This window comes from Elephas maximus, chromosome 19, assembly GCF_024166365.1.
Source record: "Elephas maximus indicus isolate mEleMax1 chromosome 19, mEleMax1 primary haplotype, whole genome shotgun sequence".
Lineage (NCBI taxonomy): Eukaryota > Metazoa > Chordata > Mammalia > Proboscidea > Elephantidae > Elephas > Elephas maximus.
The window spans coordinates 12,987,624-13,015,311 of record NC_064837.1 but is presented as its reverse complement, the minus strand read 5'-3'; the positions used below and the strand labels follow the sequence as shown (position 1 = coordinate 13,015,311).

At 44.8% G+C, this 27,688-nt stretch overlaps 1 protein-coding gene across 8 annotated transcripts in view; it reads left to right on the top strand.

The window, feature by feature from the left end:
- Window positions 1-27,688, top strand: part of DNAH2 (dynein axonemal heavy chain 2) — a 137,860-nt gene that overhangs the window by 72,780 nt on the left and 37,392 nt on the right. For all 8 annotated transcript variants that reach the window (XM_049859280.1, XM_049859277.1, XM_049859276.1 and 5 more), the window contains 29 exons: window positions 149-250; window positions 598-723; window positions 1,028-1,138; window positions 1,873-2,061; window positions 2,502-2,605; window positions 2,702-2,891; window positions 3,793-3,973; window positions 4,954-5,081; window positions 5,673-5,825; window positions 6,101-6,226; window positions 11,360-11,578; window positions 11,830-11,947; window positions 12,158-12,294; window positions 12,844-12,981; window positions 13,068-13,226; window positions 18,336-18,488; window positions 18,667-18,758; window positions 19,091-19,289; window positions 19,445-19,669; window positions 21,161-21,265; window positions 22,067-22,255; window positions 22,674-22,759; window positions 24,239-24,369; window positions 24,527-24,676; window positions 25,042-25,209; window positions 25,446-25,606; window positions 26,279-26,418; window positions 27,047-27,179; window positions 27,302-27,441. In XM_049859280.1, coding sequence (XP_049715237.1) covers window positions 149-250; window positions 598-723; window positions 1,028-1,138; window positions 1,873-2,061; window positions 2,502-2,605; window positions 2,702-2,891; window positions 3,793-3,973; window positions 4,954-5,081; window positions 5,673-5,825; window positions 6,101-6,226; window positions 11,360-11,578; window positions 11,830-11,947; window positions 12,158-12,294; window positions 12,844-12,981; window positions 13,068-13,226; window positions 18,336-18,488; window positions 18,667-18,758; window positions 19,091-19,289; window positions 19,445-19,669; window positions 21,161-21,265; window positions 22,067-22,255; window positions 22,674-22,759; window positions 24,239-24,369; window positions 24,527-24,676; window positions 25,042-25,209; window positions 25,446-25,606; window positions 26,279-26,418; window positions 27,047-27,179; window positions 27,302-27,441 — 4,253 coding nt within the window. The remainder of the gene's footprint in view (window positions 1-148; window positions 251-597; window positions 724-1,027; window positions 1,139-1,872; window positions 2,062-2,501; window positions 2,606-2,701; window positions 2,892-3,792; window positions 3,974-4,953; window positions 5,082-5,672; window positions 5,826-6,100; window positions 6,227-11,359; window positions 11,579-11,829; window positions 11,948-12,157; window positions 12,295-12,843; window positions 12,982-13,067; window positions 13,227-18,335; window positions 18,489-18,666; window positions 18,759-19,090; window positions 19,290-19,444; window positions 19,670-21,160; window positions 21,266-22,066; window positions 22,256-22,673; window positions 22,760-24,238; window positions 24,370-24,526; window positions 24,677-25,041; window positions 25,210-25,445; window positions 25,607-26,278; window positions 26,419-27,046; window positions 27,180-27,301; window positions 27,442-27,688) is intronic.

Sequence of the window (27,688 nt, the reverse complement as noted above, 5' to 3'; positions counted from 1 at the left end):
TATCATGGGATAGGACTTTTTAGAATTGGTAAATATCAAGGGGAAGGGAGAGGATCAGAAGTTACCCTGAAGAGTCTTCACTGCCCTCTATGGTAGGCAGATACCAAGAGTGGGCAGGCTGGGCCATTTTAGCTTCTCTTTTCTACAGGTTGGGGTGCCCAGCAGCAAATGGGAAGCTGTGGGAATGTTCTCGGGTGACGGCGAGTATATTGATTTCCTCCACCCAGTAATTTTGGAAGGGCCTGTGGAGGTGAGTTGTGACAAGAATCTAAGAACCAAGCTGATTCTCTTTCCTCTTAGAAAGTTTTCCTGGCTCCATGAAGAGAGAACATCTGTGAAGGGACCTTAGAAGTTTTTTTCCCCCTCCTACCTGCCATTCTTGGGAATTATAACCTCTGCCTTGAAGCTTTCTCCTGAAAATCAGACAGTCTGCCATCTAGCCTCCATTTCCCTCAGGGACTCAAGCCACCTCCTGCCCAGTTCCTGCTTTCCTCTTGGGCCCCAAACCCTGGAGTCTGCTTTCTTAAGTACCTTTTCTCTTGGGAATCTTGTCTCTGGGCCTAAGGCCAACATGTCCTGTTCTCTTCTCTCCCCCAGTCCTGGCTTGGTGAAGTGGAACGGACCATGAGGGTGACCCTGCGGGACCTTCTCAGGAACTGCCGCCTGGCCCTTAAGAAGTTCCTTAACAAAAGGGACAAATGGGTGAAGGAATGGGCAGGACAGGTGAGCTGGGATCAATAGAAATGGAGGAATAAGAAAGACAGAGTTGAAAGGGGAACAGCAGATATAAAGACAGAACCTTGGCTCTTACAAAATGCAGGCTTCTTGACCCCCTTCTGGGCTTTGGCCCTAGTATCCTACATCCCTGGACCCTTAGTTCCTGACCTTAGGGACATGCCCATTCTTCAGAGCAGATTAGGCATATTGAGAGAGGCCTGGAAGAAGCTGGGATTTGGGAGCTGGGCTGTGTGGGTGGCCAAGGATGGGGCTTTGGAATACAACCTCTCATCTGCCTCACATGCCCCAGGTGGTGATCACGGCCAGTCAGATTCAGTGGACAGCTGATGTCACCAAGTGCCTGCAGACGGCTAAAGAGCGGGGAGACAAGAAAATCCTCAAGGTCATGAAGAAGAAGCAGGTAGGGAGCCCTACAAGTATGGAATTGGCTTGGAGTTAGACTTGGAGGGAGGGAGGTGATAAATGGAATCAGAATTAGAGATGAGCTGGTGGAATAGGGTCAGAATGAGGGCACTTTATAGTAGAAGTCCAGTGAGGTGCTGATGTGGGTGTTTTATAATCATATGATATTAGGTGTGATGATAAATTCTTTGGATGACAGGACACAAAGACACTTGGATAAATGAGAAGCAGACTTGTTGTTACTTATAGTTCCAAAGAGACATGCAAGGCCATATAGGGTGTTGTACTCAGTGATAGGATAACAGCAAGCTGGAGTTGTAGGAGATGCCTTATGTATGGCAAACAGGGAGGGCTTCCTGTGGATTGAATATTTTGAATAATTCTGTAGGTTCCAGGGCAGAGGGGCTATCCCTAGTTGTTTGGTACCTTGTGGTTTGGCCCTAGGGCAATTAGGGCAGGTGCATAGTGGCCCTGGAGTATGAGAGTTCAATGAGGGAAGTGTTGGAGTGTAGACTTAATCAGCTCTTCATGAAGGGGAACTGACCTGCCTCCAGCCAGGGCCTCAAAACTGGGTCAAGACAGCATTTGTGAAATACATACAGTTGGGTGTCAGGAGTTAAAATGGGTTGGGATTAGCATTGGAGTGAAAGTAGTGCGAGGTTGGAATGACGTAGGATTAGGCTTTCGTTGCACTGCTCCATCTGCCTTCTTCCCCACTGCCTCGTTCCACAGGTGTCAGTACTGAATAAGTATTCAGAAGCCATTAGGGGGAACTTGACCAAGATCATTCGGCTTAAAATTGTAGCTCTGGTGACAATAGAAATTCATGCCCGGGATGTGTTGGAGAAGCTTTATAAGAGCGGCCTCATGGATGTCAGTTCCTTTGACTGGATTAGCCAACTTCGGTTCTACTGGGAGAAGGTGCACATGGGCCAACTACCCACTCTCCTACCCTAAAACCAATCCTCATGCTCTAATTAAACTCATGTTCTCTAAATACAATATCTTAACCCAACTCTTAGTTCTATCGGTACCCTAATCCAGTTCTTAGCTCAGGCTCAAATATCCTAAGTCAGGAATGAAATGTAATTTTTCCAATCAGTGCTCACTATGGATGTCACTGACCCTTGATCAGGACTCAGGACTCTTGGCACCTGCCACCAATGGATTGGAATGGTCATGCGGTATAAAACCCATTCTCCATCTTTGCCATAAACAATTCCCTCCTTCTAACTCTAAAAGTGAACTCCTAGTCTTCTAACAATAACCTCCCTGCCGTCTCTGTGCCTTACTCTCAGTCATCTCCCCAGCTCTAACTCTTTCTCTGTGCCCACCTTTCTCCTACCCGCCCTGTTTCCCAGGATCTTGATGATTGTGTGATCCGCCAGACCAACACACAATTCCAGTACGGTTATGAATACTTGGGTAACTCTGGCCGGCTTGTCATCACCCCCCTTACAGACAGGTGTGCTTTGTGGGATGGACCAGGTGGTTGGGGTAGGGGAGCGAATGCTGAGAGAAGGCTTCCAGGAATGACTCAAGTCCTGTCCTCAATTCCCAGGTGCTACATGACACTGACCACAGCATTACACCTGCACCGAGGGGGCTCCCCCAAAGGCCCAGCAGGCACAGGAAAGACTGAGACCGTCAAAGACCTGGGCAAGGCCCTCGGCACATATGTCATTGTGGTTAACTGCTCAGAGGGCCTGGACTATAAGTCCATGGGCCGAATGTACTCAGGTCTGGCCCAGGTCAGTATTCTCCTGCCCTGTCCCACGAGCCCCTTAAATGTCTTTTAGTCTCAGAAAATCAACTGAAGTCAAAATCTGGTTCAGTGTTTTGTAGCTTATAGATTGCATTACCTTGGTTAATTCTTAAAATTAGGGAAGTCCCTTCATCTCCCCGAACTTCATTTTGCTATTTGAAAAACCAGTAGATTATATTTGCAAATCCAGTAGATTATGCCAGGGTTAAATAAGATAATGGATGTAAACTGTCTGGCACATCATAGATGTTCAATATACGCAAGTCCCTACCCCAGTATCTTCCCCACCCAAACTTTGTCTCTAGACAAAAGTTTCGTGGAAAGATCAGACCAGAAACTATAACTGTGCTACCCTGGTACTTCTCCCGCCTATTTTAGAGGCTTCCTCGTCTACCAAAACATTTTAAGGAAGGGATCTTAGCTGTCTAGTGCTTCTGTAACAGAAATACCACAAGAGAGTGGCTTTAAAGAACAGAAATTTATTTTCCACAGTTCTGGAGTCTGAAATTCCAAATCGGGGTCTTGGCTGTGTTGATTCCTCCCTTGTCAGTAGTGTGGGCATTCCTTGGTGCTTTGGTTCCTTGGAGACGCTTACGCGGCATTTTTCTTCCCCTGCGTCTGCTTCTGAGTCTGATCTGTTTGTTTGTAACTCAGAAGTGATTAGGTTTAGGATAAACCCCACACTGATATAGTCTCATTAACATAACAAAGAAAACCCTACTCCCAAATAGGGTTACATACAAAGGTATAGGGGTTAGGATTCCAACACATATTTGGGGGGCACATAATTCAATCCATAACAGAAGGGTGTGTTACTCAAGCTTCTAGTTCCTCCCTATCCCAGGATACCTCTCTTGCTCCCAGTGACTCTACCTCCCACCCCACAGACTGGAGCCTGGGGCTGCTTTGACGAGTTTAACCGCATCAACATCGAGGTGTTGTCGGTGGTGGCCCAGCAGATCCTGTCTATCCTCTCGGCCTTGGCTGCCGGGCTCACTCGTTTCTATTTTGAGGGTTTTGAAATAAATCTGGTGTGGTCCTGTGGGATCTTCATTACCATGAATCCTGGTAAGGGTCAGGAAGTAGATGGGGCTGGGGGGTGGGGTGGGCAAGAATTGAGTGTCCAGGGCAAATAACAGTGCGTTCTCCCCTTCCCCTCACCCCCGCCCCCCCCACCAACGTATTTAGCTACCTGGAATCTGGCTAAAGACAACAAGGGTGGGAGAAGGATTCAATGTACAAATTTCTGGGAGAAAGGGAGGAGACCTTATTGCTCTGACTTGATAAAGGGATTAACAACTGCTTATGTGTTTTTTTGTGTGTGTATATGTAGCCCCAGGTCCCTGGTGGCCCAAATGGTTAAGTGCTCAACTACTAGCTGAAAAATTGGCTGTTCGAACCTACCCAGAGGTGGTGTAGCAGTTAACATGCTCAGCCTGGCAGGCTACTTCCAAAAGGTCACAGCCTTGAAAGCCCTATGGAGTAGTTCTAGTCTGCACACATGGGGTCACCGTGACTCAATAGCAATTAACGACAACAAGCAATGTTCTCCCATTGGGCCATCTCCCGGAGTTCTGGTCTGTCTGCCATCCCTTTTGCTTAATGGGAGAATGTCCCCAAAGTGCAGGGCCTAGGGCCTCTCATTACTGTTCCCTGGAAACAGCTCTGGGAAGGGTCTAGGGGAGAACAGGCATAGGAAAGGGTTTAAGTATTAAAGAATCAGAGAAACAGCTGGGATTTCTATTAGGACTGTTGTAGAGTTATACATAGAACTTGGGGAGATGAGAAATCAAGAATTCTGTGATTTGAGTTTGAAAAGGGGCCATGGAGAAAGTAAGGAGAGGGCTAGAGATAGGAAAGCAGACCAAAGTGGAATGGGAAGAGCCAGGGCTGAGATGAGAAAGGAAGCCATTTTGGAGCCGGAATTAGGGAGAAATCTAAGATCTGGACTTAGCGATGGAGCTAGGGTTAGGGAAAATGGGAGTGATTGGGAAGCAAGTCAAGATGAGGAAATATATAGATTCTAAATAAACGGCATTGTTTTTTAGGCTATGCTGGTCGCACAGAGCTTCCTGATAATCTTAAATCCATGTTCCGTCCAATTGCCATGGTGGTGCCGGATTCTACCCTTATTGCAGAAATAATTCTCTTTGGGGAGGGCTTTGGCAACTGCAAGGTATTCGTATAATTCTTTTCTCTAATTATTTTATTTCCCTTTCCACCGTTATTCCCTGGCTAGAGGAACCCCCCTGAAGGCCTCACAATTAACGTATTCTACTAGGAATTTAGAATGTTCTCAGTGGGATATGGACAAAAAAACCAAAGAGACAGAGGAATTTAGAGGAGGGAGGTGTTCTCTCTAAGGATGTCACTAATCAATAATGGTACAAGAAGACTGGCAAGATCTTTTCTTGAGGATTGTCCACCAAGCACCTCCTAGCTGCTAAAGGGAGCCCCTGGGTGGTGTAACAATTAACATTTTCCACTGCTAACCAAAAGATTGGTAGTTCAAGTCTGCCCAAAGACACCTTGAAAGAAAGGCCTGGCGGTGTACTTCCAAAATATCAGCCATTGAAAGCCAGATGGAGCACAGCTCTACTCTAACGCACATGAGGTCACTATGAGTTGGAATTGACTTGAAGGCAAATGGTTTGGTTTTACCTACTTAAAGTCCCAGGACCTAGCTTCTTGTATTCGTCGCTGTCCCAGGATGAACAGAGGGATTTGTGGGGAGACAGGTTCTTTCTTTCTCTGTTTTGGTCCCTAGATTCTGGCCAAGAAGGTGTACACGCTTTACTCACTGGCTGTGCAGCAGCTCTCCAGACAGGACCATTATGACTTTGGCCTACGTGCCCTCACTTCCCTCCTGCGCTACGCTGGCAAGAAGCGCCGCCTACAGCCGGATCTGACTGATGAAGAGGTGGATCAAGGACACGGCCCTTGGACCATAACCTCCATTGTCACTAGTCCTATGTGCCTTCACTGAAGTTTTTCCGGTTTTTACTTTCCCCAGATTGGGATTCCCACCCTTCTGCCTCGTCTCCTGTCTTGCCTTAGTTCTACCTGCTGTATTGTAAAGACTAACTCTGGCGTATCCATTATTCTTAGCTTCTTCCTCTAGCCCCTTTGGAGAGGAGGGCCTAGTGAGTACTTAGGCACTGGTTTCTTAAGCCTGGGTCTGTCTTTGCCATCTAGGTTCTGCTGCTCTCAATGAGAGATATGAATATTGCCAAGCTAACTTCAGTTGATGTGCCACTGTTCAATGCCATCGTACAAGATCTGTTCCCCAGCATTGAGCTGCCTGTCATTGACTATGGAAAGGTATTTGTTCCTTAATACTCTCTCTAATCTCGTATGTGAGGGTGGCTTTGGGAACAGGAAACTTGGCTTCTAGGCTTTGTTCTGCCATTCACTAGACAGTTAAACTCTCTAACTTCCTTATCTATAAAACGATATGTTGTTGTTGTTGTTGTTGTTGTTACTTGCCGTCAGGTAGATTCCAACTCATAGCGACCTCATGTGTGCAAAGTAGAACTGCTCTATAGGGTTTTCAAGGCTGGGACCTTTTCAGAAGCAGATTGCCAGGACTGTCTCCTGAGGTACCACTGGCTAGGTTTGAATCACCAACCTTCCAGCTAGTAGTAGAGTGCTAAATCATTTGTACCACCAAGGGACTGTAAAATGATGTAGACCTATTCAAACATTCTACCCTCTGACCACAACTTCCTACCCCCCTGACTTAACTGCTCAAGTACTTCCACTCAATAGTCCTTTGACTTCATTAAGACCGCTAATCCATTGGCCTTTCCACTTTTCCTATACCCATTAGCCTTCTCCTGCCTCTACTTCCCTCCTTTTTCAGGAGAGACTGGTAGGAGTTGCCTGAAATGTGAGAACAGTGGAATCGAAGGGTGGAAAGGAGGGCTTTAGGAAGTACAGGAACTTTCTTCTCTGGCAGCATGGTAATCTAGATATTCTGGATGAGTCTTTCAACTGAAACCACTAAAAATATAAAAATACATCTTGTAAAATGCATTGCTAAGCTGGCAAGAAAGAAAGAATTCTGGGGTGGGGAGTGGAAGTAAAAACAGGGACTCTGGGAGGTAAGTGAATACCAAATCTAGTGTTCTCCCTGAAAATTTTTGTTGAACTTAAGGCTCTGGGCATAGGAGGTAAAGCCTAGGGACAGCCCAAGTTTAGAGGTGTAACAGGAAACCTCCGATTAGACCTCAGTGCGCAAGGTGAAAACACTCACAGTAAATGGGAAAATGAGACACCGCCCTGCCATTAGAAGGTTACATATAATAAAGAAGGGGTAAAAATCTCCTCTGAGATTTCTTAGCCATAAGCCAACCCTCGCATGGTTTATGGTTATAAATTTTCCTGTTTAATCAAAAACAAAGAAAAACAAAACCTTTCAAGCTTAGAATTTCTACTGTATAATCCAAACAAACTCAAGCTTAGAATTTAATTTTAAGTATTTCCAAGTTGGTAGTGCCCCCTAGGTGACTGGCAGAGAATGCAAATGATTTCTGGAGGAATGCTACTTCCACTTCAGGAGACAAAAAAACGACTTCCCACAGGTAAAAGTCCAAGAAAAATGAGCAGCTTATGGTAAAAAAATCACAAAAGGAAACAAGATACCATGAATGGAAGCCAGAACAGCAGACACCAAAAAAAAAAAAAAAAAAAATCCACAAAGACTTCAGATATTGCAACTAATAACCACAGAATTTAAAAAATAACTACTTTGCTTTCATTCAGCTTTTTAGTTCTTCACCTTTATATATGAGCAGAAAACTAAGGCTGACCAGACAACTGAGGAAAGCCTCTAACATGAAAGAAGTGGAAAACAAATAGGAAAAAAATTAGAGAAAATAGATAATGCAGAGATGAGAAAATTTTCTAAAAAATCTACCACTAGTATTCTCAGAGATAAGATTAATACATTGTATTCGTGATACAAGTGAAATGCTATTTAAAAAAGAAAAAAATATTCCAGAGAATAGAGCAAAAGGGGAAAAGAGATAAGACTGAAAATCCAGTCTAGAAAGGACAATATCCAAATAATAACCCACTGCCGTCGAGTAAATTCTGACTCATAGTGACCCTAAAGGACAGAGTAGAACGGCCCCGTAGAGTTTCCAAGGAGTGCCTGGTGGATTCGAACTGCCGACCTCTTGGTTAACAGCCGTAGCACTTAACCACTATGCCACTAGGGTTTCTAAAAAGGAAGAACAGAGAAAATGGAGGGGAGTGAAAGATAAAAAATAATTCCTGAAGAATCTGTAGAACTGAGGATATAAGTTTCCAAGATTAAAGGGTCCACAAATGATCTCTGACGAGCACAGCAAATGGATAAAATAAATCGTTCCCAAGGTCCATCATTGTGAAATTTCAAAACGGTAGGACAAGGAGAAAATTTAACAAGCTTCCAAAAAGGGTTACAAAAAAAAAGAGGTGACATACAAAAGATCAAGAATCAGAATGTTGCGAACTTATTGGTCTGACAGAGACTGGAGAAACCTGGAGAGTATGGCCCCCAGACATCTTTTTAACTTAGTACTGAAGTCACTCCTGAGGTTCACCCTTCAGCCAAAGATTAGACAGGTCCATAAAACAAAACGAGACTAAATGGGCACATCAGCCTAGGGGCGAGGATGAGAAGGCAGGAGGGGACGGGAAAGCTGGTAAGGGGGAACCCAAGGTCAAGAAGGGGAGAATGTTGACACATCATGGGGTTAGCAACCGATGTCACAAAACAATATGCATATTAATTGTTTAAGGAGAAACTAATTTGCTCTGTAAACCTTCCTCTAAAGCACAATATAAAAAAATGGCAAAAAAAATCAGAATGTTGAACTTCTCAATAGCAATATTGAATCTATAAACAATAGGGAAGCTTTCAAAATTCTGAAGCAAAATAATTTCTAACCTTGAATTCTATACCCAGCCAACCTGTCATGTAGGAGATAAGATCAGAGACATTTTTAGATATTCAGACTGTCTCGCTCCAAAAGGAAAAAAAAAACCCTCCAATATATCCTATCTTAGAAAGCTACTAAAGGATGTGCTCTATCAAAATGCAGGAGCATACCAAGAAAGAAGAAAATAGAGGGCACAGAAAACAGAAGATTTGGTATAAGGGAGAGGCGAAAGTAATTCTTAGAATGACAATTGTGCACTGGGCAAAGAGAGAAAACAATCCAAGTTGGAGCAAATCCAAAGGCTTTGGGAGGACTTCCTTAAGAAGAAGAAATAGATACCTGATGTGAATAAACATTTTGAAAGATTTAGTCAACTTGCAGACAGTTTGAAGTTGAGTTAGTTATAACTATATTAAAAACCAAGCAAACAAAAACACAGCCACTGTTAAACCTTAGAGAAGAAAAAAAAAAAAAAAGGCTATGCAGGAAAGGAACGGTAATCATAGCATACATTGAATAGTATACGTTATTATCATAATACTAAGTATTGTTTACATGAGACACACCTAACATATAAAGCAAAGGGTTAAGAGTCAAAGGTAGAAAAGACATATTGGGCAAATAATAATTAAAGGAAAGCTGGGGTAGCAATATCAGCAAAATAACTTTAAGGCAAAAAACATTAGTAGAAATAAAGAGGTCATTTTGTACTAATAATAAAATGATCAATTCACCATGAAAATAAAACAATTAGTAATGTAGCCTCAGACTTCTGCAGACTTTTGCAGAATTACAAAGAGGAAAAGACAAATCTACCACCATGGTGGAGACCTTAACACATTTCTCTCAGTAACTAACTGATTGAGCTGACTAAAAATCAGTTAGGTTATAGAAGATTTGGACAATACAATTGCCAACCTTGATTTAATAATAGTATATAATAATAATAATATAGATCATTGCATTCAAAAATCTTTCGGCTCAAGTGCAAATGGAACATTTATGTCAAGGCCATAAATCTGCCTCAAAAATTGCAAAGAAGTTTTTTGAACCACATTTTCTGATCAAAATGTTGTAACTATACTGATACCAGGCAAAGGCTAGGGCAAAAAGAAATATCAAAGGTAAAGGAGGGTATTTCCTAATGATAAATGGGCGAATCCATAGAAAGATAGAACAACTCTAAATTTATGTGGACTTAATAATACAGCTACAAAATGCATAAAACAAAATTGACAGAATGAAATGGCAAAACAGATAAATCCAAAATCCTAGTGGGAGATTTTAACATACTTCTCTCAGAAACTGATAAAGCAAGCAGACAAAAAATTCATAAAGATATAGATTTGAATACTTTTAACAGATTTGACCTGACACATATAGAACCCTGCATCCAGCAATTGCAGATACACACCTTTTTCCAGTGCACATGGAACCTTTACCAAAACTGACCACATGCTGGGTTACTAAGTGTTTAAGTCTCATTTCAAATGATTGAAGTTATCCAGAGCAGGATCTCTGACCTCAGAAACCAGTAACAAAATATAATTAGAAAAAGCCCAAATATTTGAAAATTAAGTAATACAATTCTAAATAACTCATGGGTCAAAGAAGATATTAATTAGAAAACATTTTAGCTGAATGAAATAGAAAATGTGACATATTAAACTGGTGGCGTGATGGTAAACATGCATACACACACGTACACACGTACCAGTAAAACGAATTCTCACACAGCGGGAAGAAGTAGTAATGGTGAGTCCTCTTAGTGGTGTTTGTGAGATACAAGATCTTGCATCTATTTCAAATTAATTTAGTTGTATTGACTATATGTTTATAAATGTGGGACTGATCTAAATCCGTCATGGTTCTATGTTATTATTGTTAGGAGAGAGCCTATGTGACAGAGTAGAACTGCTCCATAGAGTTTTCTAGGCTGTAATCTTTACGAGAGAAGATGGACAGGTCTTTCTCCTGCAGAGCCACTGGGTGGGTTCAAACTGCCAACCTTTCGGTTAGCAGCCTAACACGTCTTAGTCCTACCAGGCTAAGCGCACAACTGAATGAACTCTGTTGTTCTCAGCTGTATCCCCAGCACCTAGCACAGTGCTTGGCAGGTACCGTAGAGGGTTAATGAATATTTGTTGATTAATAATAGAAAAAATGTTTAGAGCTACATGTCAGATGTTGTGCTTTATATTGACTATCTTATTTAATACAACAACCCTACAAGGAAAGTATCATTACTTCCATTTAACTGATGCAGAAGCTGAGGCTCAGAGAGAAGTCACTTTCTCAGGGTCACATAGCTGAAAGCTGGGGACCCAGGCTGGCTGACTCCAGAGCCCAATCTCTGCACCATGCAATTGGCCAACTTCCAGTGAATGAACAATTACTACTGTTCAAGGGGCCCTGGTGCCATTTTTTAACAATTTGAACATTATCCTCCTGCACATTGGGGAGATTTTGAAGTTCTTCGCAGGTCGCACCCTTTGTCTTCTACTTCCTTCATTTTCTCTTCCTTCAGCTACGGGAGGTCATTGAGCAGGAGGTTAGAGATATGGGCCTGCAGCCCACACCATTCACCCTCACCAAGGTTATCCAGCTGTATGAAACCAAGAACTCCCGCCACTCCACGATGATTGTGGGCTGCACGGGCAGTGGCAAGACTGCCTCTTGGCAAATTCTGCAGCTGTCCTTGACTTCCCTCAGCCGCGCTGGAGACCCCAACTTCAACATTGTTAAAGTATGGAGCTAGGACAATGAAGCCAGTGGCAGGGACTTAAGTAGCAGGAAGACTGTGGGGGTTGGGGGCAAGAATCCCCAGGTGTGAGGGCGGGGAGTGCAGGCTAGGTGGGATGTGCCTTGTTTCCAGGAGGCTGTGAGAAAGTAGAAAGAGAAGGGCTGAACACCTAAGAGGAGGGCTAGAAGTATCAGGACATCTTGGAAGTTTTGCCTGCCAGCAGCTCAAAAACCCCCTTCCTATGCCATTTTTAGGAGTTCCCGTTGAACCCCAAGGCCTTGTCCCTGGGGGAGCTCTATGGGGAATATGACCTCAACACTAATGAATGGACAGATGGTGTCTTGTCCAGTGTCATGAGGACAGCATGTGCAGGTACCCAAAGGACCATTGGGTATGGAGGGCAGATGCCTGAATCTTCTGAGGGGGTGGGAAGCTTGGGGATGAGAGGCTCAAATTTGGGTGAGGAAAGCTTGGGGAATGCTGGGCATGAGCAGCCATGTGCTGGCATCTTGAGGAGCCCCAGTGTGGAGGGAGGGCTAGGTGATGAGGCTCTTGGGTTTGTATCATCCATATTCTGCTTAGATGAGAAACCTGATGAGAAGTGGATTGTTTTTGATGGCCCTGTGGACACACTGTGGATTGAGAGCATGAACTCAGTCATGGATGATAACAAAGTGCTGACCCTCATCAATGGAGAGCGCATTGCAATGCCTGAGCAGGTATGGGGTACAGTCGGCCAGCCATGGCCCCACAGCGGTAGCAGCTGGAGGGATAAGCTGGGGACCGAGGGGAGGAGCACCAGAACTCTACGAGAAGAGTAAGTGCTACAGGAGAGAGCTGAAGAGGAGGATGCCTGGATTCAGGGAAACTCATGGCTGAAGGAAAAACACTGTCTGTGATGGATGTTGAGAACCATCATGTAGAAAAGTACCTTGTGTACTAAGAAGCACTGTGTAGACGAAAGCAGCTCTCAGCACCGTTCTGCTGACGTGTGTACCAGGGTTATGAATCCACTGCCTGTGAAGCCAACTCTTTTCCTCCCACTCAAACAGGGCAAGTAAGAGAGTGATATTTTCAGGTTAACCTTGAATATGCTCTCATTTATTTTAAAAAGCAAATCATCTGCGAACCTCAGGTCTTAATTCACCATGCCGCACTTTGTAGTTGATAGAGACACCTTAGGACGTCAGAGTTCTGTAGAGTTTTTATTAGTAGTGCTAGGTGGGGGATGAAGGGAAAGATGAGGTTCTGACAAACTGTGTCTTTAGGTTTCTCTCCTGTTTGAAGTGGAGAACTTGGCAGTGGCTTCTCCGGCCACTGTATCGCGCTGCGGGATGGTCTATACCGACTATGTTGACCTGGGCTGGAAGCCCTACGTTCAGTCGTGGCTGGAGAAGAGGCCAAAGGTAGGAAGGGAATTGAGCAGAGGGGAAGTAATCAGGGTGGCCTATGGGGCACAAGAGTGAATAAAGAGTTCCTTATTTAATACTAGGCTGAGATGGAGCCCCTTCAGCGCATGTTTGAGAAGTTCATCAACAAGATGCAGGCCTTTAAGAAGGACAATTGCAATGAGCTGGTGCCAGTTCCTGAATACAGTGGCATCATCTCCCTCTGCAAGCTGTACTCGGCCCTGGCCACACCAGAGAATGGGGTAAGCAGAGGAACACAGACCAGAGCCAGGGCAGAAAGGGATCATGGCACCTCTCAGGGAAGGTGTCAGAGAACGGGGATATCTGAGACACAGACTGAACACCAGGCTTGTGTGGAGCAGACTCCAAGGAATAGACAGATGGGCGTGGAGGCAGTACGGCGGGGGTCTGTGTGTGTGTGTGTGTGTGTGTCTGGAAGGCCAGATTAAGGATTCTAAATTGAATAGAGTACACAGTGGGAACTCACTATAATCTCCCGCCCATATTTTGGGAGCCGAGGATAGTTCATTTGGTTCTTCATTTCTCCATTCTTTCAAAATGTAAATATTAAGCCTTAGTATATGTGAGGCCTTGGATACAGTTTCTGCTGGAAGGAGTTCCCAGTTTAATCTGATGAGGGGTTTTAGAAAATGTCATATTAATTTCTATTGCAGGCCCAAATTTTGTTCAGTTTAGAATTACGGACTAAGGATCAAGAATCCATCTTTTCTGTTGAGATTAAATCACTACCTAAAACTGGTTTATATTGTTTTTAAATATATTGCTTGATAAATAAAACAATAATATGTAATTAACAACTATGATGATCTATAGCAGTTTATGTTATCCCTTGTACAGTTAATATAAATTAAAAATATGTAGATGAACTTGCAAGGTAATGTGTTGAAAAAGGACATTAATGCAAGTGCTATTGGCACAAAGGTACTAAGGAGGGCTGGCTGGGTAGGGGAAGGCTTCCTGGGTGAGCAGCAACTACAGCAGGATTTTCAAGAAGGTGAAGAACACTGATGGACAGAACAGAGAGAGGAGGGCGTTCCTGCTAAAGGGAATGGCCTTTGCAAAAACACAGAGGCATGTCCGTCAGTCCTGGGTGGGCAGGACAGGGTGGTGATGTTCCTGTGCAGCAAAGACGCCAAGGAGAGCACGCAACCATGGGGGTGGTGAGCTGTATAGTGTGTTGGGGTGAGCTGGAAGGACAAGCTAAGGATTCTGTGTAGAATATGGTAGACGATAGAGCCTCAACATCGTTTCCTACCAATATTTTGAGGATTGAGGCTTACTCTAAGACCAAGTCCAGTATTCTAGATTAGACAGCATCCTGGATACCACATTAATTACAGTTCTAGGTATCTTAACTCAGAGCCCATCCTCAGGAGTTCCTCGCCCACAAGTCTGTGGCTGTTTCACACAGTAGGTTAGAGATGATACACTTAGTGCTGAGTTAGTTGTCTGTTGGCTGTTTTTCCTGAGGAGGCCTGGCAGGGACTAGAAGGCCCCATGGGCTCCATGTACCCATCAATAAGAAGACAGCATCTCTCCTGTGTCCTTTGAGTTAGGGGTGGAGAACATGAGCTCTAAACATGCTGTTTCTTTTAAGTTGGTATATTTTTAATTATCAAGTGATAGTTGAACCTACTTTCCTTTCTAAAAATTAAAATATTTCATATAAAGCTAAAATCCTTTTTGATCACTCTTTCCCCCAATCCTGGTATACTCCTGGATTGTAGAATTGTATCCTGGGTTCCCAGTGGAGTGGGGGCTGAGCCTATAATGCGAGAGAACAGAGGCCTGAAGAGCAGACTGTTGGGATGCTTACTCGAATCTGCTTGATGGTCTGTTTCAAAAGATCGTACCAAAAGTCATAGTCAATCCAGAGGCGAATCAGCTTCACGGGTGGTTGGGACCCAAATATGTCCTTGGCTGGCAGATTCAGGTTATCCATGACGGTGATCATGCTTTTGCCCCCAAATGGCACATAGACACCCTTGGTTCACATCTCCACCCTGCTCTCGATGATGCCCTGCACGTTATTGGATGTAGTCTGGTGAAAAAGGGACAGAATGAATGCTTGGGTTCTTCAAGAGGAATCTGGGTTTATAGAGGAGCTCAAAGCAGGAACTTGGACCCCAGAGGCAAGTAGAAGGCAGGGAGAGAGCAGGGAGCTGGCGGTTTGGCTCCCCGGGTCCTGTAGCACACCTGAGCAGATGTGTTAACAATGAGCGCTGACCACAGCTTTTTTTGTTTTAAATCCGTGCCATTATTACCGGCGTGAGATGGTATCTCACTGTAGTTTTGATTTGTGTCTCTCTCCTTGGAATTCTATGGGGCAGTTCTACTCTGTCTTATAGGGTCTCTGTGAGTTGGAATCAACTTGACGGCAGTGGGTTTGGTTTTTTGGTTTTAGAATGGCTAATGGTTGCCAGCATCTCTTCATGTATTTGTTGGCCTCCTGAATGTCTTTTTCGGTGAAGTATCTGTTCATGTTCTTAGTCCATTTTTCAGTTGGGTTGTTTGTCTTTTTGTTGTTGAGGTGTTGAAATTTCCCATAAATTTTAGAGATTAATCCCTTGTCAGACGTGTTGTTGCCAGAAGTTTTTTTCCCAGTCTGTAGGTTCTCCTTTTACTGTTTTGGAGAAGTCTTTTAATGCACGTTAAGTATTTAATTTTTAGGAGGTCCCAGCCATCTAGTTTATTTGCTGCTGTTTCTGCATTTTTAATTATGTTTGATAGTCTATTTATGTGATAAACTGGGGCCCTTAGGTTTGGCCCAATTTTTCCTTCCACGGCCTTTATAGTTTTAGGTTTTACATTTAGATCTTTGATCTATCTTGAGTTAGTTTTTGTGTATGGTGTAAGGTATAGATCCTGTTTGATTTTTCTGCAAATAGATATCCGGTTTTGCCAGCACCATTTGTTAAAGAGACTATCTCTTGCCCCATTTAATGGATTCCAGCCCTTTGTTGAAGATCAACTCTCCATAGGTGGATGGATTTATTTCTGGCTTCTCAGTTCTGTTCCATTGGTCTATATGTCTTTCGTTGTACCGGTGCCAGGCTGTTTGACTACTGTGGCTATAAGGCAGATTCTGAGATCGGGGAGTGTGAGGCCTCCTACTTTGTTTTTCTTCTTCAGTAGTGCTTTGCTTATCTGGGGCCTGTTTCTTTTCCATATAAAGGGTGATTAGTTTTTCCATCTCGTTAAAGAATGTTGATGGAATCTGGATAGAGATTGCATTATATCTATAGATTGCTTTAGGTAGTATTGACATTTTCACAATGTTAAGTCTTCCTATCCATGAGCATGGTATATTTTCCCATTTATGTAGGTCTCTTTTGGTTTCTTGCTATAGTGTTTTGTAGTTTTCTTTGTATAAGTCTTTTACATCCATGGTTAGGTTTATTACCAAGTATTTTCTCTTTTGGGGGGCTATTGTAAATGATATTGTTTTCCTGATTTCCTTTTAGGAGTTCTCTTCATTAGTGTAGAGGAATCCAACTGATTTTTGTATGTTGATCTTTTACCGTACCACTTTGCTGAATCGTTCTATTAGTTCCCATAGCTTTCTTGTGGAATATCTGGGATTTTCTACGTATAGGATCATATCATCTGTAAATGGGGATAGTTTTACTTCTTCCTTACAAATTTGGGTGCCTTTTAATTTCCCTTTCTTGTCTTATTGCTCTGGCTAGGACTTCCAGTACAATGTTGAATAAAAGCAGTAAAAAAGAACACCTTTGCTGGTTCCTATTCTCAAGGGAAATGCTTTCAGTCTCTCTCTCCATTGAGAATAATGTTGGCTGCTGGTTTCGTATAGATTCACTTAATTATGTTGAGGAATTTCCCTTCTATTCCCATTTTGCTGAGTGTTTTTATCAGGAATGGGTATTGGATTTTATCAAATGCCTTTTCTGCATTGATTGATATGATCATGTGGTTCTTTTGTTTTATTTATGTGGTGGATTATGTTTATTGATTTTCTGATGTTGAACCATTGTTGCATACCTGGTATGAATCCCACTTGGTCATGATGTTTTTTTTTACATGTTGTTGGATTCTATTGGCTAGGATTTTGTAGAGAACTTTTACGTCTATATTCATGAGGGATATTGGCCTATAATTTTCTATCTTAGTGGTGTCTTTGCCTGGCTTTGGTTTCAGAGTTATACTTGCTTCATAGAATGAATTTGGGAGCATTCCATCCTTTTCTATGTTCTGGAATAGCTTGAGTAGAAGTGGTGTTAGCTGTTCTCTGAATGTTTGGTAGAATTCTCCAGTGAAGCCATCTGGGCCAGGGCTTTTGTTTATTGGAAGTTTTTTTTTAATGACCTCTTCAATTTCCTCTTTGGTTACGGGTCTGTTCAAATTTTCTACCTCAGTTTGTGTTAGTTTAGGTAGGTAGTGTGTTTCTAGAAATTCATCCATTTCTTCTAGGTTTTCAAATCTGTTGAAGTACAGTTCTTCATAGTACTCTCTTAAAAAAAAAAAGGCAAACCCACTGCCGTTGAGTCGATTTAGACTCAAAGTGACCCTATAGGACAGAGAGTAGAACTGCCCCATAGAGTTTCCAAGGAGCACCTGGTGGATTTGAACTGCCAATCTTTTGATTAGGTGCAGTCACACTTAACCACTACGCCACCAGTTTCTAGTACTTTCTTATGATCCTTTTTATTTCACTTGGTTCTGCTGTAATGTCACCCATCTCATGATTTGTGTTATTTGCATCTTGTTCTTTTCCTCTGTCATTTGGGCCAGTGGTTTGTCGATTTTATCAATCCTTTCAAAGAACCAACTTCTAGTCTTGTTGATTCTTCTATTGTTTTTCTGTTTCATTTATTTATCCTTTAATCTTTATTACTTCCTTTCTTCTAGCGACTCTGGGCTTTTTTTTTTTTTTTTTTTTTTTGCTGCTCTTTTTCTATTTGCTGGAATTGTAAGGTTAAACTACTGCTTTTAATGGCTATATGCTATTCCACAGCAGAACAGACATTTTATTTTTCATTCCTCTACTGATGGACATTTATGTCATCTCCAGTTTTTTTTTGCAAGTACAAAGAAGTCTACCACAAATGTGTTTGGACTTGTCTCCTTGATGACACATGAGCACTTCTCCACATTGGAAATGGTGTGGCTGGATCTCTGCTGTGTCTTTAACATTTCACAGAGAGGAAAGTCAGGGCAAGCACTGAGCTACAAGGAGTTTCAAGTTTATCTAAATCTTTTAGATTCAGGTTTATTTATACCATGTGGTTTTCCAAATAGAACCAGGGAGGGAGAAAAACCCGGAACCTTTGTGATGATCTGCCAAAGTATTTTCTCTTCTTCCTTCCCAGGTAAACCCAGCTGATGGTGAAAACTATGCCTCCATGGTCGAGATGACATTTGTGTTCAGCATGATCTGGTCTGTGTGTGCCTCTGTGGATGAGGAGGGCCGCAAGAAGATTGACAGTTACCTCCGAGAGATTGAGGGCTCCTTTCCCAATAAGGTCAGGGCACCCAGAGACCCAGATGTTCTATTTTTCCAGAACTCACAGGTATCCATGATCCTTAGGCCCTGTTCAAGTTCCAGCCTCCCTTTCTTCCAGCCATAGCTTGGGAGTCCTTTATTGGGCTGAGGACAGCTAAAGGAAGGCTTTGTTACCTGACACACATACCTCTCCTCAGGACACTGTGTATGAGTATTTTGTGGACCCCAAGATGCGGAGTTGGACATCATTTGAGGAAAAGCTCCCTAAAAGTTGGCGCTACCCTCCAAAGTGAGAGCACGGCCTGGGCTGTGGGTGGGGCTTGGGTCTGTGGTGGAGGGGAGATGTGGCAAGAGAGAGAGGGCCAAGAAACCAAAGTGAGCTGTAGAAAGGAAAGACTGGATCTCAGAGAAGAGATGATTCTTGGGTACAGGAAGTAGGATCTAGGGTCCTTAAGGAGAAAGCCTGATCCTTGGGCCCCATGGGAGGCAGGGTTGGTGATTAGAGAGCTGTAGTACCAGAGATAATGGCTTTTTAAAATTGTTATTGGGAGGTAGAATGAAGTGGGAGTTAGAAAGGAGTGAGCCAGTGATCCTTGAGAAACAGTTCCTTTCCTTTCCTAGCGCCCCCTTCTATAAGATTATGGTGCCGACCATTGACACTGTTCGATACAACTACCTGGTGAGCGCTTTGGTGTCCAGCCAGAATCCCATCCTGCTCGTTGGTCCTGTGGGAACTGGGAAGACATCCATTGCCCAGAGTGTTCTGCAGTCCTTGCCCTCTAGCCAGTGGTCAGTGCTTATTGTCAACATGTCTGCTCAGGTGAGTTGCAGGACCCAGGGAGCCAGACCACCAGCTCCCTGCTCTCTCCCTGCCTTCTACTTGCCCCTGGGGTCCAAGTTTCTGCCTTGAGCTCCTCTCTAAACCCAGATTCCTCTTGGAGAACCCAAGCATTCATTCTGTCCCTTTTTCACCAGACTACATCCAATAACGTGCAGGGCATCATCGAGAGCAGGGTGGAGAAGCGAACCAAGGGTGTCTATGTGCCATTTGGGGGCAAAAGCATGATCACCTTCATGGATGACCTGAATATGCCAGCTAAGGACTTGTTTGGGTCCCAGCCACCCCTGGAGCTGATTCGCCTCTGGATTGACTATGGCTTTTGGTACGATCGTTCGAAACAGACCGTCAAGCACATTCGAGTAAGCATCCCAACAGTCTGCTCTTCAGGCCTCTGTTCCTTCTCATGACAGGCTTAGTCCCCACTCCACTGGGACTACAGGATAAAAACCCTATAATCCCAGTTTTCCTCACCATGCGGGGTATCCTGCCTCTTCCTCAGGACCCAGACATCTGGCTCCTACGTCATCATCTCCTTTTATTAACTTTCCCCACTGGCCCTGCCCTAAATTTAATGCCCAAAGGATCCTGTTCTCCAACTTCCACCCCTTTTTCAGGTCCCTTACACCACGCTTGCATACCAACCTGATTCTCACCCCAGAACTTCTAGGAGCCTGGGTCCTCTGACTCCCCGTCTTGGTACCTCTCTGCCTCCCATTATTGGGGTGACCATCTCCGTGGTATTGGTTCTGTGCTCCCACCCAGGACCCAGGCAGTTCCCTTCAGGCCCGGCACTTCCCCGGTGGATTTTTTTTTTTTTTTAATTTTTATTGAGCTTCAAGTGAACGTTTACAAATCAAGTCAGTCTGTCACATATAAGTTTATGTACACCTTACTCCATACTCCCACTTGCTCTCCCCCAGTGAGTCAGCCCTTCCAGTCTCTTCTTTCGTGACAATTTTGCCAGCTTCCAACCCTCTCTACCCTCCCATCCCCCTCCCCCAATGGATTTTTGAGCATTTTGTTTATTTCTCATTCCTTAACCAAGGGGCAGCTGCTATCCCATCCTGATTTCTGTGGTGCACCTCTGTCTGGCCCTCAGGGTGAAAAGCCCGCTCAACAATATATTCATATGTTTCTAAGAAAGAATGTGTGTGTGTGCATGCGTGCACACGTACACACATAAAAAAGAGAAAAAGAGAAAGTCTAGAAGACATCATCAAAATGCTTTTTTTTTACTTATCTGTATTTTCTAATTTGGGTTACATGGATTACAATGATAAAATGAAGATAAGTGCATTACAGGTAGTCCCTGACTTATGACGGGGTTCTGTTCTGATGACTCCATCGTGAGTCAGTTCTGATATAAATCAGATACCTCATTTTTCTTTTCCTTTTCATTATTATTGCCACAGCCTGCTACGCAGCAGTGTTTTGAGCAGTAAATCATAACACTGAGCATCTGCAGGTGAGCATCTGAGAATGATAACCTCAGCGAACCACCTGCTGCAACCATGTATGTGGTAGTATATTTACTACCAGTAAGATGTACCAAAAAAAAAAAAAAAAACAAGATGGTCTTAAGTGTGGTTTGTCCTAACTCAAATATGTCACAAGTCGGGGACTACCTATACTTTAATAATTTAAAAAACAAAGCACCATTTCCTAATTGCTTCCCTCACTTCTCCTTTCCCTGCCCTTCTCCCCCCATTATTTTTCTGTCCTGTCCCTCTTCCCTTTTGTCCCTCATTTACTGTCTTCCCCCTGGCTCCTTTAACATCCTGCCTGTCTTGGGCCTCATCTCATTCCTCTGCCCATCTCTTTCTCTGCCCCAACCTGTCTTTGCTCTCTAGGACATGTTCCTGATGGCTGCCATGGGCCCTCCAGGTGGTGGACGGACTATCATCTCCCCAAGGCTACAGAGTCGTTTCAACATCATCAACATGACCTTCCCCACAGTGAGGGTGGACCAGGGCTGGCGGGGGGAGGTGGGGCTGACGGGGGGAAAACAAGGTGGGCCTGGAGGAGATGCATGCAGAAGGCAGAACCATCCCTGTTGCCCAGAATAAGGGGGTGGAGCAAGGGTGGTGCTGAGAGACCCCTGAGAAGAGTTGTTACAAGGAGCTACAGTGTATGGAGGTGAGGCTGCTATCTGTAAGAGACTTGACTGTCTCCTGAGCTGGGACAGCTGCAGGGTGCAAGCGTAGATTGCTTCCTCTGGATGGATAGATGGAGGATGCAGTGGGGCCCACACAGACGAAGAAGTCGAGCCTACAAAGCTGGGAGCTGAAAGCAGTGCCAGGACTAGGGAAGGCAAGAGAGGCACTCACCTTAGGCACAGAATTGAAGGGGACACCAAAAAACTCAGTAACCAAGATAAAAAATATTTTAACGCAATATTTTTTTTAAATCAAAGTTAGTGCAAAAAATTGACAAGCAAAATACCAAAGTTTTAAATAAATGCAGGATGAGTGCAGCACTGTGCCGAGCCATTCAGGAGCCTGAGGCAAAAGGAAAAATCAAAAATAATACTGGTCTTGCCTTCATTTAAAATGCTATTTTGTTCATGGATTTTTTTTAGGCATTATTATTATTATTTTTTAATATTGCATTACATTATTATTTACCTTGACTACCGAGTTTTTGGGGCTCCCTTAAATTTTATGTGGGAGGTGAGTGCCTTGCTGGCCTCACCCTAGTCCTGGCCTTGGCTGAAAGGCCAGGAACCTTGGAAAGTGAATCTGAGGGCCTCTTTCTAGGAATCCCAGATCATCCGAATATTTGGCACCATGATCAATCAGAAGCTTCAGGACTTTGAGGAAGAAGTGAAGCCCATTGGGAATGTGGTGACTGAAGCCACCTTAGATGTGTACAACACTGTGGTACAACGCTTCCTGCCCACGCCCGCCAAGATCCATTACCTCTTCAACCTTCGAGACATCTCCAAGGTGAAGCTCAGTCTGACTTGCCCTCGGGCCCTGGCGTAGCCTCCGTGGAGCCTTCTCTTCTCAAAATAAGCCTTGGGATTTAAGGTCATATTTAACCACCAGCTGCTGTTGAGTGCACTCTGACTCACGAGGGCCCTGTGTGTGTCAGAGCAGATCTGTGCTCTGTAGGGTTTTCAATGGCTGGTTTTTCAGAAGTAGATCACCAGGCCTTTTTCTCTGAGGTGCCTCTGGATGGATTTGAATTGCCAGCCTTTCAGTTAGCAGTTAACCATTTGCATCACCCAGAGACCCCCAACAGCGTGTCATACCACGAAAACCACCCCCATCCTCGAATGCCACTTTCCCTGGCTTTAGTGTGAAAACTTGTGGAGGGAATCCCTTCCCTCTCTCTATCCCAATGGTCACTTCTCTCCCCCAGGTGTTCCAGGGCATGCTGAGAGCCAACAAGGACTTCCATGACACCAAGTCCAGCATTACGCGCCTGTGGATCCATGAGTGCTTCCGGTGAGATGCCCAAGCCCTGGCCAGACGCAAGCTTCCTCAGCTTTGCCTCTCCAACCCCTGCCTTCCCCCACTGGCCCGACACTCCCTTCTGCAGGGCCATTCTCTCTCTCCCTCTTTCTTTTTTATTCAATTGTTGGAAAAATGTACATAACAAAATATTTTCCAACTCAATACTTTTTTTTTTGAATTTTTTTTTATTAACTTTTATTGAGCTTCAAGTGAACGTTTACAAATCAAGTCAGAGTGTCACATATAAGTTTATATACACCTTACTCCGTACTCCCACTTGCTCTCCCCCTAATGAGTCAGCCCTTCCAGTCTCTCCTTTCGTGACAATTTCGCCAGCTTCCAACTCTCTCTATCCTCCCATCCCCCCTCCAGACAGGAGATGCCAACACAGTCTCAAGTGTCCACCTGATATAATTAGCTCACTCTTCATCAGCATCTCTCTCCTACCCACTGTCCAGTCCCTTTCATGTCTGATGAGTTGTCTTCGGGAATGGTTCCTGTCCTGGGCCAACAGAAGGTTTGGGGACCATGACCGCCGGGATTCCTCTAGTCTCAGTCAGACCATTAAGTATGGTCTTTTTGTGAGAATTTGGGGTCTGCATCCCACTGATCTCCTGCTCCCTCAGGGGTTCTCCGTCGTGCTCCCTGTCAGGGCAGTCATCGATTGTGGCCAGGCACCAACTAGTTCTTCTGGTCTCGGGATGATGTAGGTCTCTGGTTCATGTGGCCCTTTCTGTCTCTTGGGCTCTTAGTTATCGTGTGACCTTGGTATTCTTCATTCTCCTTTGCTCCAGGTGGGTTGAGACCAATTGATGCATCTTAGATGGCCGCTTGTTAGCATTTAAGACCCCAGATACCACATTTCAAAGTGGGATGCAGAATGTTTTCATAATAGAATTATTTTGCCAATTGACTTAGAAGTCCCCTTAAACCATGGTCCCCAAACCCCCGCCCTTGCTCTGCTGACCTTTGAAGCATTCAATTTATCCCGGAAACTTCTTTGCTTTTGGTCCAGTCCAGTTGAGCTGACCTTCCATGTATAACTCAATACTTTTTACACTGGTTACATTCTTCATGTTGTGCAACTATTACCACCATCCTTTTCCAAATTACTGCACCACCATTAATGTAAACTCAGTGCTCCCTAAACAGTAACCCCTCCCCCCGACTCCCTACCACCCCTGGTAACCTCTAATAAGCTTTGGTTTCTATATATTTGCCTGTATGTGAGTTCACGCAGTATTAGTCCTTTTGTGATTGAATTATTGCACTCAACGTAATGTTTTCAAGGTCCCTCCATGTTGTGACATGTATCAGGACTTCATTTCTCTATATGGCTGAGTAATAAATAGTCCATCGTATGGATGTACCACATTTGGTTTATCCATTCACCTGTTGATGGACATTTAGGTTATTTCCACAAGGCCATTCTCTTTAATCCAAGATCATATTCCACCTCCCTCCCAACAGAGTCTTCTCTGACCGGCTGGTTGATGCAACAGACATGGAAGCTTTCCTAGGCATCATAAGTGACAAGCTTGGCTCCTTCTTTGACCTCACATTTCATAATCTCTGTCCCAACAAACGTTCTCCCATCTTTGGTGAGCCAGGAGCTGGGGCTAATGTATGCTGGAGACTCTCAGGATACTGGTGTTAGAACGGGAGTCGGGGCAGGGAGTCCCAATTCTCAGGACCCTGAGGGGAGGTCTGGGGAGTACTAGGTGTTTCAGGCTCTGACTCTCTCTTCCTATGGCCCAGGGGACTTCCTGAAGGAGCCCAAGGTATATGAAGACCTGACTGACCTGTCAGTACTGAAAACAGCCATGGAGACGGCCCTCAATGAGTACAACCTGTCACCCACTGTCGTGCCAATGCAGCTGGTGCTCTTCCGAGAGGCTATTGAACACAGTGAGCACTTTCTACTCCCATCGCTGCCCCATCCTCCCAGTTGTGGGACGGGATAGGGGGGGTGGTGTTTCTAAGGAATGGAGATCCCTTCCCAGGTTTCTCCCAAGTCAAGTCATGGAGGTTGCCTTCCTCCCTGGCACCACATGCCCTTATGGCAATGGGTGGGGCCTTTCCTTGACAGCCGTGTTTAATGGATATGGTAGAGCTTACCTGTTGAAGTGCTACAAGGACCTTAGGCACTAACCTCTTCCCACACCTCTGGGTTCTGCTACTGCACTTGTGGGCCTCCCTGCCCCTAGCCTAGGGTCTGGAGGTCCCCTGAGGCTGCTCAGCCAACTCCTTGTCCTCATGGCTTCTCCACGCAGTCACTCGGATAGTGCGAGTAATCGGACAGCCTCGGGGCAACATGCTCTTAGTGGGCATTGGGGGTAGTGGGCGCCAGAGTCTGGCCCGCCTGGCTTCGTCTATCTGCGAGTACATCACCTTCCAGATCGAGGTCACCAAACATTACCGGAAGCAGGAGTTCAGAGACGGTAAGCCTGGGTTTCTGAAATAGAGAGGGGTTTGGGGCTAGGAATGAATGACCAGAGAAGTCAGATGGAAGATGTGCCAGGCCTGTGTTGGGTGTAGGATGATGTTGGGTGTGTGTTGGGGACTGGTGGGGGCAGGGGGAGGATTCCTAAATCTTGGGAGAGGACTAAGGGACAGGATGGGGCATCTGAAGAAGGTCTGTTCTGTTCCTTCTCTTTCCTTCCCTCATCTGCCCCAGATATCAAGCGTCTGTACCGCCAGGCTGGGGTAGATCTCAAGGCCACATCCTTCCTCTTTGTGGACACCCAAATTGCTGATGAGTCATTCCTAGAGGACATCAACAATATCCTCAGCTCAGGAGAGGTCCCCAATCTCTATAAGAGCGATGAATTTGAGGAGGTATGATCCCTTCCATGCCTACTACCGATTGACTCTTTGGTCTTCTCAGGCTAACCCCTGAAGAACCATGGACCTCTGAATATGCTACCCTAAAAGCCAACCAAAAAAAAGAAAAACCAAACCCAGTGCCATGGAGTCAATTCTGACTCATAGAGATTCTATAGAACAGAGTAGAAATTCCCCATAGGGCTTCCAAGGAGTGGCTGGTAGATTTGAACTCCTGACATTCTGGTTAGCAGCCATAGCTCTTAACCACTGCCCACCAGAGCTCTGCTCTAAAAACCAGCTGCTGGCAAGTCAACTTTGACTCTAGGACCCCATGTGTGTCAGAATAGAACTGTGCTCCGTAGAATTTTCAATGGCTGATTTTTCAGAAGTAGATCACCAGGCCTTTTTTCCAGGGTGCCTCTCGGTAGACTTGAAGCTCTAACCTTTCAGTTAACAACAGCCAAGGACATGAACCATTTGCACCATCCAGTCGCTCTAGCACCCCCACCCTCCCCCAGTGGGTTGAAGAGATGCTGCTCTTCATCTGTCTTCCTTCAAGGGAGGAGGACTCTACGGGGCAGGGCTGCTTTCAAACCCATCCCTTGTCAGCCCTGCCTCGCCTGCTGCCCCCTCTGATTCAGCCTTTGACACTCCATCCTCTGATGCTGTGTGGCTTCCTTACAGATCCAGACACACATCATAGAGCAGGCCCGGGCAGAGCAGGTGCCGGAGACATCTGACAGCCTCTTCACCTATCTCATCGAGCGCGTGCGGAACAACCTGCACATCGTGCTCTGCCTCAGCCCCGTGGGGGACCCCTTCAGGTGAACCCTGCTGTATCCTCCCCTGTGTGCCCCAGCACTCTTCAGGTCGTCTTCCTCCCTCTTTTGGCAACCCATTTCCTCCTAAATTAGTCTCACAAATAACACCCCATCTTTCCATAGACTGTCTGTTTTCAGGAAGTTCTCGCTGCTTACGTAGGAGTCATTCATTCCTTTTTGGTTTGGCTGAAAGCTAGATGGAGGGCAAAGGGCTGTGTGAAGAGGCAATGTGGGTCACTATTTTATTTTTTTAGTATGTATGGTAAAAAAAAAATGGTACAGATGATATATTTAGTGTTCTGCAGGCATCTCCTCATTGATTCCCCCCACCTCCCTAGTTAGTATGTGTTGTCACACCCATTTTACAGATGAGGAAACTGACATTAAGAGAGGTTAGATCACTTGCCTAAAGTCCACCTCTGGAAAGCGTGGAACCAGGTCTTTCTGATCCAAGAAACTGATTTGTAATACTCTACTGAAGTAGCTCTGAGGGAAGCAGAACCTGGATAGGAAGATACAGGAGCAAAAGGAGGGGCACTTAGGTTTCTGGGAAGTGGGGGAACGTGGGGTGAGGTAACTGGAGGCTGAGTCTGTGGATAGACATTGCTGCCTCTCAAAACCTCCTCTCCAGGAACTGGATCCGCCAGTACCCAGCCTTGGTGAACTGCACTACCATCAACTGGTTCACAGAGTGGCCCCGTGAGGCCCTGCTAGAGGTGGCTGAGAAGTACCTCATTGGCGTAGACCTGGGAACTCAGGAAAATGTGAGAGCCCGCTCCCCGTCACTAATCACACACCCCAGGCCCCCTTCCCCTCTGCTCTGCCAGCTTGCTCATTCTCCACCTGCTTTTACTCTCTGACTTACATCCTGTATTCATTGGTCCAGATCCACAGGAAGGTAGCCCGGATCTTTGTCACCATGCACTGGTCAGTGGCTCAGTATTCCCAGAAGATGTTGTTGGAGCTGCGAAGATACAACTACGTCACACCCACCAACTACCTGGAGCTTGTGTCTGGTTATAAGAAGTATGTAGAAGAGTAGAGGACTTGGAGGGCCAGAAGCTTGTTGTCTTAAGAGGGCACTGGTGAAATGATATGAAGGAAAATGCCCAGGAGCAGGCCAAGGGGACTGGCTCAACAACCTGGAACTTCCTTGTAGAATGTAGATGCAAGGGGGTCTTAGTTTTATCCAGAAAATTAAAAAGAGAGATGGGAGTTCCATGGGGAGGGACCTCTCTAGAGCCCTCTGACTGTGTTCTTTAGGCTCAAACCC